This window comes from Ochotona curzoniae, unplaced genomic scaffold (assembly GCF_017591425.1).
Source record: "Ochotona curzoniae isolate NIBS_2020 unplaced genomic scaffold, NIBS_Ocur_1.0 contig_291, whole genome shotgun sequence".
In the NCBI taxonomy this organism is placed as follows: domain Eukaryota; kingdom Metazoa; phylum Chordata; class Mammalia; order Lagomorpha; family Ochotonidae; genus Ochotona; species Ochotona curzoniae.
Window position 1 is genome coordinate 12,195,129 of NW_024465649.1, and position 12,036 is coordinate 12,207,164.

Below are 12,036 nucleotides of genomic sequence, written 5' to 3' on the forward strand. Positions count from 1 at the left end.
GGGCCATTCTCGCGCGGCTCCACTTTGGGGTTTTCCAAAGTATTTTAATGATCTAGTAAAAAGGAGCAGCCGCGCGCCTCGGCGCCGGCTCCAGCAGCTCAGCTCTCAGCGTGGAGCCCGGAGCCTGGCGCTCCGCAGCCAGACTGGGCGCGCGAGGGAAGCCCGGGGGGCGGGGCGGCGGTGGCCGGAGTCTGGGGAGGGGGTCGGGGTCGGAGCCCAGGGGGGCGGGGAGCCGCGGGGGGAGAGCAAGATAAGGGCTGGGCTGGCGCGGGCCGCGGCGGGGGAGGAGAGGTGCAGATAAGGGAGAGGGGACGTGGCGGGCGGGCACGAGCGGGGCCCCCTCGCCTCGGACGCAGCACCTCCCTTGCCCACCTTCCCCTCCCCGCTCCCACACCCCACTGTCCCCCGAGGTCCACGCCGCGGGAGTGCCGGTCGGGTCCCCCCTGCACACACACACACACGCGCGCGCGCACACACACGCACACCCCAGCACCGGAGCCCGCCCTCCCATCCTGATTCGGGCCCCCCCGCCCTCTCTGCAGTGAAGAGGGGCTCGCGCCCGCGGCCACCCCCCAGTCCACCCGCAGGAGCCAGGGGCAGCGGCTCCGCGGAGGCGGCCGCAGCGGGGACTGCCGCGGCCGGGCGCTGACAGGGGCGTCCCTCCCCGGGCCCGCCGGGCCCGCCCCGCGAGCGCCCATTGGCCGGGGCGGCCATCCATCGCGGACGGTGACGCCCGCCTCGCTCGCTTGCTCGCTCGCTCGCTCGCCCGGGTAGCCACGTTCGGTTGAGCTCCAAGTAGACCAGCGGCGGCGGCGGCGGCGGCGGCAGCAGCGGTGCCGGAGGCGCAGAGGGCGGCGCAGGCGGAGCCGGCCGGCCGGGCGGGCGGGCAGGCGAGCGCGCGAGCGAGCAGTGCCGTGCGGGGCGGCGGCGGCGGCGGCGGCACCCGAGGCCGAGCCGGCGCGGGAGGAGTTCCAGGGCGATGGGGCCGCGGCCGGGGCTGACGCTTTGACAGCTGGAAAGAGCGCGGAGCCAGCGCCTGGGGGGGAGGGAGGGGAGCGCGGCGAGGAGAGCGCGAGCGAGCGAGCGAGCGCCGGGGAGGGGGCCGGGAGCGAGGGGCCGCTCGGGAGCGCCGGAGCGGTAGCGGCAGCGGCGGCGGAGGCAGCGGCGGCGGCGGGGCTCGGCGTTCTCTTCTCTGCAAACCATGTTTGCCAAAGGCAAAGGCTCGGCGGTGCCCTCGGACGGGCAGGCTCGGGAAAAGTAAGCCTATTTTGCAAGTGACGGCCGCGCGCCGCTGCCGGGCTGCGGGCGGACGGGAGGGCGGGAGGTGCGAGGCAGGTGGGTGGGCAGGGGCCAGACGGCTGCTCCCCGTTCGGGGGCTCGGGCTCCGGGTGTGTGTGAGGGGGTCTCCCTCGCTGCCAGCTTGGCCCCTTCCCCGAGGAGGCCGCGGCGGGCCGAGTGGGAAAGCCCATTGTTGGGAGCCGGCGGAGCTTGGGGCGGCGTGGAGCCGCCGGGGAGAGGGGCACTGGTGGCCGCGGGCCGGGCGGGACTGAACCGGACCCGGTGCGGAGATCCCGCGCCGAGGGGTGGTGGGCGAGGTTCCTCCCGCGAGCCCGGGCGCTTTGCCCTTAGCGGGGCGCTCGGCGCGGCGGCCGCACTTTGCCCACCGGGCGCGGGCAGGGGGCGCGTGGCTTCTGCAGCCCCAGAGGCTCCTTTTGTCCGCCCGCGGCGTGAGGAGTGCGTGCCGGGGGCTTTGTTCGGCCGGGAGCGCTCTCCCTTCCCTGCCCTTGGCCTCGCCGCCGGCTCCGCGCCCTCTGGGGCGCCGGGCTGGGCAGGGACAGCGGCGCCGGCTTGGCCCTCGGCTTGGGGGTGGGGGGGTAGTTGTTTGGGGGCGGTGGAGAGGGTGGCGCTTTGCTGCTCTCTCCAGAGCGAGCCGAGCTCCCGGAGCTGGGACAAGCCTTCCTTGGACCCCTGGGAGCTTGGGAGCTGATGTCGAGGAGGGTCGAGGACCGTGGCTCATGCTGGGGTCCGGTGGCCCGCGAGTTGGGAAGACCCTGGTGGATCTGGCTGCGCACCACTTAGAAGTTCAAGTTTGGGTACTGCTTGGCACCCCCACGGCTGGAGTTGCTGCTTTCCCTCCCCCTGGTAGCCACCCTTAACTTGTGGGCACCTGGCCGGGGTGAGCTCGCTGCTAGCCTTGGCCAGGCGGGAGTTGGGGGGGAGCCACAATGTGATGGGGCAAGCGGGGGCCCCAGGCTGGCCGACCAGGTCCCGGCGTGCTCTGAGCCTTGCCTCCCTCTTTGCCCCTGCCCGCTCTGCAGGTTAGCTTTATACGTGTACGAGTATTTGCTGCACGTCGGAGCGCAGAAATCGGCACAGACCTTCTTGTCGGAGGTGAGTGGGACTCCCCGCCCCCCAGCATCCAGTTTGACACCCGGTCTCCCCCCCCCTCCCCTCCGAGAGCCTTTGTTTTCGGGAGCAGCCACCGTGGCCACCATTTTGAATTTTTATCACCTTTTGGCATTTATTGTTAGTTGGTCTTCAGTGCCTTTTGGCTGGGGGGCAGCCCTCTGTGCCCGGCTTCTATGAGCTGCCTGTGCTCTCTGCTTTGCAGATTCGATGGGAAAAAAACATCACGCTGGGAGAACCTCCGGGGTTTTTGCACTCGTGGTGGTGGTAAGTATGTGCCGGAGTTGTTTGTTGTTTTTCCCCCCTCTGTGGGTTTTGTTCTGAGCCCCTTGGGTCCAGGGGAAACAAAGGCAGGACTCCCTCGCTCCTCTACCCCCTAACTTGGCCCTGGGCTGGGCACCCTCAGACCAGGGTAGCCAAGGAGAAGCGTGGCAGTTCTTTCTGCATCTTTTCCCTCCTGTTGAAAGCCCCTGTGGGGAGCCAGGGAGTCCTCACTTTTCCAGGCACTCTGGGGCTCTCGGCAGGGGCCTGCTGGACTTTCCTCAATTCTGCATGCTGCTTTAATTAGAGGGGTGGGGGCGGGGCCCAGAGGAGGAGGGGGGCTGTTTCTCCTGTGAGCTCCAAACCTTAGATCCTTAGATCGCTTCCTGGAGCATATTTCGGGCACCCTGACCAAGATCCTGACGGGACCAAGCCAGCAGTGTTGATAGATACTGATCCAAACTCCTTGCACATTTTCTCTCCTCCCCGCCAAGCAGCCCTGACACCACAGAGCTGACACGCTTAGCCCGCCAGAGCCCACCTCGCAGAGTGCCTGTGGTTTGCAGTTGTTGGGAGGGGGTTTTCCAAGCTTCCTTGAGGCCTCTCAGCCCCAGGTGTTGGTCAGTGTGGGTCTGGTTCCGGTGCCTGGCTTGTGGGCAGACTAGGCAGGTGTGTGTCCCTTGGATGATGGAGCCTTTGATGTCACTCTGGTGTTTTGGTGGAGTGCAGGAAGACGGAGTGTTTGGTGTTGTTGGCATCTTCCAGGTTTGCCTGGCTGCCAGTTCAGGTTACTGTTTGAAATCTCTTTGAATGGCGGGAGGATGAAGCGTCTGTTCAAACTTGTGTGGAGAAAATGAGTTGTTGATGACTTCTAACCTCTGGAGTGCCCGTGTCTGGGGCCTTTGCTGTAGCTTCAGGATTCCACCTGTAGGAGTGGGTAGCAGGGTTTTCCTGCGGTGACCGGCGGAGAGGAGTATGTGGATGGCCCTGAAGCTTGCAGAGAGGCTGGCCTCTTGGGAGTGAAAGTTACTTCAAAGTAGCTGCAGGGTTTGTAATGGGAAAAGCCGTGGCTGGATGCAGGAGCTCATTCAACAGTGGGTACAGCTGGCTCCCTATGTGCTGGTGGAAGCCCCTGATTGTCCTGATGCAGCCGTGAGCGCTGAACTGCCTCTGGCCTTGTCTCAGCCCTAAGTCTGGGCTTGGAGTAGCTTATATGTCTGCCAGCAGTGGCCTGGTGTGATCACACCCTGAGCGAATGACCACAGCTCTCTGGGGGTGAGGAAGGGAGCAGAGGGTCGTATGGATGGGGTGGCAGGGACTGTGTAACTCCCATCCTTTGAGCCAGGTGCCTGTGTATCGGGATGAGGACAGGAACGCCGGCTGCAGAGCTCAGATCTCTGCATCCCTGTTCACAACACCCTGCCAGCAGGTGCTGGTTCCGGGCACTGGGCTTGGCCTGCAGTTTTGAAGGCTCCTTGGAATGCTGTGACTATGCTGGGTTTGCCAGTTGCTCCACTGGTTGTGTCTGTGCCTGTTGAATAGAAAACATTGGGATGAGTGCACGGTTATGGGATGGGGTTGGGGTTTTAGTCAGGCCTGCTGTCTCCTTCCTCAAACAGCTGGGCAGGTGCCTCTGAAGAGGACTGTCCGATCGGGGCAGGATAGCATGCTTTTGGCTAATTGTCTGGTGTTCTTGGGAAGAAGGGGGAAGTGCCTCTTGCCTAAGACCTTCTGTGGTGGAGGACCTGGATGGCAGAGGGGATGAGGGTGTGGGTTCTGAGGCTAAGAATGTACAAGGCTTGTGTTCCTCCCAGAGTCGCCCGGTCCTGTGCCTGTGAATGAATCATGGTTGCATTGCTTTAGATGGTGTGCAGCCATCTTGGTGTGTGCTGCGAAGAGGAGACGGGTGTGACTTCTCATCCGGTTCTTACCTGTCCCACCTGGGCACCTCTGGCAGTGTTGTGCTGCCCTCTCCAAGCCGCAGGTGCCCTGAGTGTCTAGGGACAGGGGAGATAATCTCTCATCTTATGGGACGGGGTATTCATGGTGTCTAGGGATGGGGGTGTCTGGCACTTAGGAGGCACTTGATTCTTGAGAACCAGCCTCCCTTGGGAAGTGACAGGCTGGCCAGGAGCGCTTGGACACATGTTGTTTTCCAGGCTGGGTTTGCCCGCAGAAGGTTGGGCAGGTGGGATGGAGTCTTGGGGAGACCAGGTTCTGCTAGCACAGTGTATTGCGCACTTGCTGTTGTGTACATAAGTAATAATTAGTAACACGATCTTATTTTATTTTTTGACTTGCAGTGTATTTTGGGACCTCTACTGTGCAGCTCCTGAAAGGAGAGATACTTGTGAACATTCAAGTGAAGCAAAAGCCTTTCATGATTACGTGAGTAACAAATTTTTAATCCTTGCAATAATTACAGGGTTGGATAGCTCTAACTTCTTTTCGTACCAGAAGTAAATACTCAGCCAATTGGCAGTGGTCTTTCTTTTCTCCCCGCCTTTCCCTCTGTTCTCCTGCCCACCTCCGCCAATGGACCCTCCCCCAGCAGCGTTTTAACTCGTTCTGACTTGGTATTTCATAATGTTGTCATTATGCAAAGGAATGGAGATGCGTATCTGGAGAACTGAGTGGTGCTGCGCATGGCTGCTAGTGCTGTGAGGTTTATATGAAGAGGGGACAGTTAGCTGGGCCTCACTGGTTTTGGTTTCTAACCATGAAGGTAGGGGAAGCAAATATGAAACTTGTGTCTGGGAGTATAAAGATAGTTGGCTGGGGATTTGGGGAGATAGGCTCTTGCTCAAGTATTTGGGGGTGAGCGTGAGGGTTGCTGGGGGGGCTGTTGTTGCACTTGCTGGGACATTGTGTGCTCTGAGACCCTCATTAGTCAGCGCATCAGTGTGAGGGTTGTTTCATGTTGTGTGAAGGTACTGCTTTCTAACCTGCCATTTGCTTTCTGGGTGGATGGATTTCCTGGGAATCGTGCTTATGACCTGTGTCTGCCACATGTCTGTCTGTCAAGTCTCCTTCAGAAACAAAGAGGCTGAAAACCCGAGTGGGAGTTTGTGGTCTGAGGGGGCAGGTGTTGGGTCTGTTTGGGAGAAGGAAATGTCTGCAGGTCTTTATGGCCTCCCTCCAGCACCAGTGCTTCCTGTCGCCTGCATACAGGGCTGAGTGTGTGTGCGCATAGTAGGTGGACAGTTTGGTTTTGTAGTCTTAGAAGAAGTAGGTGAGGATGGTCTTCATACGCTAGCTGTAGACTTGGTTCCTTGAACCTGTTGGCCAGGTCACCTGTATCCCCTGAAACTGGCCTCAGGGACTGGGACCCATCATGTCCTAGGTGGCCCGCGGCAGCAGCATGGCCCTCTTGGCGGTGGGTGAATTCTGAGGAGTTGGTTACTCAGCTGCAGGCTTTGAGGCTTTGGGAGCCGTCGGGTGAGGCAAGAGTGGGTGCCCCTGGAGAGCATGCTGACTGGTTCCTAGGGCTAGCACAGCAACTGGTGACGGGAACTTGGGGCTTGGTCAACTATGAGAAGTTAAAGTAGGGGTGGTGGGGCTCATTCCCTTGTGATGTGGTTCTCTTGGGAAAATCCTGGGGTGATGATCATCAGGCTGGGGGAGATGAAGAGTGGATTTGCCCTTTATCTGGCAGATATCTTCCCCCCCTTGCAAAAAAAAAAAAAAAAAAAAACCGCCAACCTTTTCGCAGCTGACCCAGTGTCCCTAGTCTTTGCAGTGGTTTCATTGTAGCGTGGGGACTGGGCAGGTGTGTGTGTTTCAAGCTTGGCTCTTAGTGGAGGATATGTGTGTTGTCTCTTGTAGATGTGAGAGAGGGTGCTGGTGGTTAGCCAGGTTTGGTGCTCAGGTGAATTGCCCTGTGTGGCAGCAAGGGGAGCTTGCACACTGGGGCTGGGGGTGAGGGGGTGAGGCTGAGTGCTTCCTGCAGTTGGTTAGTGGTAGCACAGTTGGGCTGGCATTGACATTTGGAAGATGCGACCAGGGCCTGAGGTGACGTGGATTGAGGTCTGTGATTCACAGGCTTGGGGTTCAGTGCCCTTTCTTCTGGGCTGCACTTGAGCTGGGGTGGCCTGGCCTGGCCTGGCTGTTGGGTCATGACATGGGGGAGGGAGGGAGGCCACTCTGCCCTGCGGCTGCCGTGGCTTCCTCTCGCTGTCTGAGAGCCGGGCCACAGCACTCATTGCTGTGGGTTCAGTCTCTCCACTCACCCACCTGTGAACCTGTGGGAGGGTGCTTCCTGGGAAGCCCATCTTGCAGTGGAGAAGCTGAGGTACAGATACAACCACAGTCGGCTGGTCATTGGGGCCGGTCACTGCTGACCCCAGAGTCCGCCACACCATCAGGCCCGTGGCAGCTGTGCCTTGTTACTGCTGGTTTGCGTCTCAAGCAGGGGAGTCTTCCCGGCTGCAACTTGTTAAGTGGTGGAGACCTTGAGTTGGGGCTGTTGGTAAAGTGGAATTGAATGAAGGTACCAAGTGGGGTGGGGACACTAGGTGAGCTGGAGTCGGGACCGGACTGGAGCCTCCGCCAATGGAATACGGCAAGATGCTCTTTTGGGGGTTAGATTTCAGTGGGTGATGTTTAACAGGTGGTTTTAACATTGGTTAGCTGGTGGTCTCAAGTTCCTTTTAGAAACCGGGTGGAGTGTAAATCATTTTTAACAGGCATTCTGTTTTCTGGCAAATGGGTTCCAGGGCTGTCATGGAGTGAGCAGTCATGGCTTAGGCCCCTGAGCCACCAGCCTTGGGTGGGCACAAGTGTTTCCTGGGACAGGGTTGAGGAGGTAGTTCCTGCCCCTGCAGGACTAGCAAGGCGCTCATGGTAGAGCCTGGATCAGCTCTCTAGGGGAGGGGACACTGTGGCCCTTCACCCAGCCTGGCAGGTAGATTGTGGGTCAGGTGATCTTGGGGACCCCTCCCAGGTCAAGGCCAGGCTGGAGGGCCTGGCATGAGGCAGGTGATTCCAGGGGGTTGTGGGGGTTGTGGGGGTGGGCTGGGTATGTCTGTCTCAGGCTTCTTCGAGTTGGTGAGTTTTTGGTTTGAGTCACAGTCTATTTTCCCATTTGCACCTGGCTGCTTAGTTTTCATCACATGCTGTTCTTCATTAGTCCATCCAAGAACCCTGGCGTTGGGGTAGGGTGGACATGTCCAAGGAAGGCGTTTGCCTTCTGTGGGAAGAGGCCCTTAGGCTGGGTGGGTGTGGGGGCAGCCCTGTCCAGCTTTCCTTACTGGCCCTCAGCCAGAATTGGGCATCTCAGAGTGGAGAGGGAAGAGGTCCCTTTTTGGGAGGGAGGGGGTTAATTCTCTTTGGATTTTCTTAGGCTCTGTGGTTTGAGTGCTCCCACCCTGTGTAGAGTGATCTCCCAGCTGCATGAATGTCTTACTGTGGACCCGGTGGTGTCCTGACCACTATCTCCTCCTACAATTCATCTAGAGTGGGTTGCTGAGGTTATCTTTGATACTTTTAAGATTATTTACTTACTTATATGAAAGAGATCTTCCATCTGCTGGTTCCTTCCCCAAGTGGCTGCAATGACTGGGACTGAGCCAGGATGAAACAAGAGCCCAGAGCTTCATACAGGTCTCCTACGTGGGTGCAAATGCCCAAGTCCTTTGGGCTATTCTCTGCTGCTTTCCCAGGTGCATCAGCAGGGAGCTGCATGGGAAGTGGAATAGCTGGGACTTGAACCAATGCCCATATGCATCTGCTATTGCAAACTGTGGCCTAACCTGCTGGGCCACAATGCTAGATCCTGGTGCCTTCTTAAACCACCAGTCTTTTCCTCCTTGTGGTCACTGAGTCCGTTTTCTTTTTGGTGGCAGGAAATGAGTGGAGTGGGTGAGGTTCCGAAAGGGCTTTGAGTTGGAGAACTTGAGTGTGGTGCTGGGTCCTTGCTTGTGTCGCTGTGCTTTATATGACACACTTGCCCCTATGCGCTTGGCCTCGGCCTGGCTTGCTGGTTGGTTGGGTTCCTGCAGAAGCTGAAACTTCTATTCAGGGGCTTCTCTAAGGCCATGTCACCAGTGGGTGGCAGAGCTGGGGTGGAAGCCCCCTCCTCCCAGCTTTTCACAACACACGTATTCTATAGAGTCCTGCATGGCTGAGGGGAATTGCTTACTTATGACCTGACGTGTATCCAGCCCCTGCTTGGTGCCTCTCATGTGTTCAACGAGGACATGAATTTACCAAGGCTCCTGGGAGATGAATTTGCAGTCACCAACAGATGTGAGACCTGAATTCTGGGCAAGGAGTTTGTTATGGTAGCTCTCAACTTCAGGCAGGGCAGATGTGATAAAAGCTCTGGATTTTCCAGAAAATGCATGTGTCCCCAAAGGGACTTGGTGTGTGAGTTCTGAAGTCTGTGGACTGCGGCTCCCAACCTCAAGCTCCTTGGTGAGGTCCAGGGAAGCGCGCGGGGGTGTAGTGGACATGGAGTCCCATGACCTTGGCAGGCTGCCCTCGCTTGTTCCCAGTTCTGAAGCTCTGCGGTCCCTCACAGCTCAGTGGGGCTGGCTTACCTAGCCCTGTGCTCCTTACCTGCCAGACTGCTGATCCTGCTTGCAGCCGTGGCTGGGAGAAGACCAGACCTGGAGCAGGAAAGCACCCCAGAGTCGTGTGGGCAGGAGTGAGGTATTTGTGGCCATGTGGCAGGGGTCCAGCGTCCTTGGTGGGTTTGAAATAGCAGAGTGATATTTGAGAGGGCTCTCCTTGGATGTGCTGAGCCGAGGTTGCTGCCAGGCAGCCAGTGTCCTGCGTGCCAGAAGCCTTGGTGGGAGGGGGCAAGAGGGTGCAATGGGAGCAGGCTGAGGAAGACGGGAGGTGGCAACAGTAGCAGTTGCCTGCAGCTGAGGCTGGGGGAGCACTCTGCCCATGATAAGCCATCCTAGAGGTCCTGGCAAGTTCAGGGCATTGCCTTTGGCTCTGACTCCTGACATCTTCATGCGACAGATTAAAAAAACAGCAAAACACAGACCCCCACCCTGCCTTACTCGCCTTGTACTTGGTGTTGAATTCTTTCTTTGGGCTCCCACTCTGTTTTCTGTAACTCCTCCTCTTAACCCCAGAGGCTGCTGGACTCCTCCAGTGGCCGCTAATTAAACATGAAATGAGGACCTAGAATTGCGTTCTGCCAGGACCCGGGCAGTGTGGCTACCTTAATGGGTTTCAAGTGGCAGCAAGACCCCAAATTACAAATCCTAGCCTTTTTATTTCAAGGCAGGAGATGGGGCGGGGAAATAAGAAGGAGGGAGTGTGGGGACCCAAACAAAGTTTTTGGCAGTGGTCACTTCATTGGAACTCCCAGGCCAGCAGCACGCATCCAGGCTGCTGCATAATGCCATCTTTGTTAGCTAAGCATTTGCAAACTTGGACCACTAGCAAGCTCTGTACAGGCCAGCACTCAGAGATGCCCACCTCTCCCCTCTGTGTTCCCGCCCGTTGGTCAGTCGGGAGGCAGATTCTTGCAGTGGGGATCTCGGGCCAAGGGTGCCAGGCCCGCTACCCTGAAGTGATTCCAGGCGCTTCAGCCATCAGGGAGAAGAGGCTGGGGCACGTGCTTGAGGCCTGTCAGCTGAGATAACAGCAGCGTTAGACTAGCTGCAGCCTTTCCAATAGTGTCTGAAGGTTCAGAGTATTTAAGAAAATTAATCTTTTTGAGCTTGGTAATAATTCTGACCATGACCGAAGCGCAAGAGGCAATTCACATAAACTTGTACATATTTCTGGAAGCTTAGAGCAAACAGTCAAGATTGCTTGTTTTTGATTTGCCTGGGCACTGGGGTTTCCTTTGAATTCTTTGCAGACTTTGTGTGCAATGTATGTTAGAGGTTAATTTTCCGTATGAACCTGGCTGGTGCTCCTAGTTTTGTTTCCTTGCGGTTTCTAATTCCTGAAGGGCCCTGGCACCTGCCCTCCTGGGTAGGAGGGGTAGCAGCCGGTTTTGCAAGGAGAGCAGATGGCTGCTAGGGACCGGACACTGGCTGCTTGTGCCCATGTCTCCCCCTCCCCCCAGTGTGCCATGGTACTCTGTCCCCATATCCTAGCTGTCTTATTTCATCCCCACACCCTCACAAGGGGCAGAGCTGACAGCCCTGCTGCAGGTTGGCACTGATAAAGCTCCCTTAAGATATCAGCACCTCTTATCCCAGTTGGGCAGGGGGCCGTGGCCCAACCTCGAGTGTGACCACAGCCCAGCTTCATGGCAAGGCCTGGAGGATTTGTGACTTGCTACCAGCAGAGTCTAGATTGGAATGGCAGCCTCCTATACTCTGTTAATTGTGGGAGAGGGGCCCCCACTTCTCTGGGACCATCTCTTCCCTGTGCAGTGGGCACGAGAGTGGTCCTTGTGCAGCCCACTGTCAGGGTGGCCAAGGGAAGGACCTGGGAAGCGATCCAGGGAGAGTTAGACATGCAGGAAAGTTCTTTGTGGGTGTTGATAGGGAACCATGTGTTGCCAAATTCGAGGTCTGTGTTTTTCTCCCTGGTTTGTATCCTGAGCTGGACTGACCTGATTGGTGCATTAGCATCCCAGAGAAGATCCTTCAGGGGGAGATTGGGGTTTCACTTACTGGGTGAGTTTGGGATCTCTGTCATTCTGCCTTACAAATGCATTGGGCCTGCAGCAAGTTCATGGCAGTGTCTTTTGATTGGGCTTCCCCAGTCAGCCCCTAGTCCGTCCCCAGTCGGCTGGGATGTGAAGTTACCTGCTTTGCTTGCTCTCTCTTGTTGAAGAGACATCTGAGAGTCTGTGTTGCAGAATCAGGGTGCAGGGTAGTTGGGGTGCACAGATGGAGAGTCTGGATTTAATACAGATGTGAGTAGCAGTAGTGGAACTGGAGGCTGTCTAGCCATCTGACAGATAGATAAACTGAGGCTGAGAGAGGAAATTAGCCCTCCCTGAGGTGATGGCAGAATGCAAATCTATAGGTACAACAAGGATCCAGGACCTTGTCTTTTGTCCCATGCTATCTTGCCACATTCACAGGTTACATGAATGCCAGGCACTTTGTTAACCTCTGTGCCTTGGTAACATGTAAAATGACATTAATAAAGTACACCTGCCAGGCCCAGCGCAATGGCTCAGTTGACTAATACCCTCCTAGCAAGTGCTGTGCTCCAATATGGCAGGTTGTGTGTCCCAGCTGCTCACTTCCCACCCAGCTTCTTGCTTATGGCCTAGGAAAGCAGAGGAGGATGGGCCAAAGCCTTGGGACCCTGCACTCACATAGGAGACCCGGAAGAAGCTCCTGACTTTGGATCAGCTCAGCTCTGGCTCTTGCAGCCACTTGGGGAATGAGCCAGTGGATAAAAGATCTTTGTCCGTCTTCCATGTATATCTGCCTTTCCAAT

At 57.4% G+C, this 12,036-nt stretch overlaps 1 protein-coding gene across 12 annotated transcripts in view; it reads left to right on the top strand.

The window, feature by feature from the left end:
- Positions 1-772: 772 nt before the first annotated feature.
- The window catches only part of SSBP3 (single stranded DNA binding protein 3), a 143,334-nt gene continuing 132,070 nt past the window's right edge, over positions 773-12,036 (top strand). For 5 of the 12 annotated variants that reach the window (XM_040978503.1, XM_040978501.1, XM_040978502.1 and 2 more), the window contains exons 1-4: positions 1,136-1,257; positions 2,319-2,391; positions 2,612-2,673; positions 4,971-5,055. In XM_040978503.1, the coding sequence (XP_040834437.1) occupies positions 1,202-1,257; positions 2,319-2,391; positions 2,612-2,673; positions 4,971-5,055 (276 nt within the window). In that variant the 5' untranslated portion in view covers positions 1,136-1,201. Of the gene's footprint in view, positions 1,258-2,318; positions 2,392-2,611; positions 2,674-4,970; positions 5,056-12,036 lie in introns of all 12 variants that reach the window. The other 7 variants (XM_040978498.1, XM_040978497.1, XM_040978506.1 and 4 more) reach the window with 4 other exon arrangements.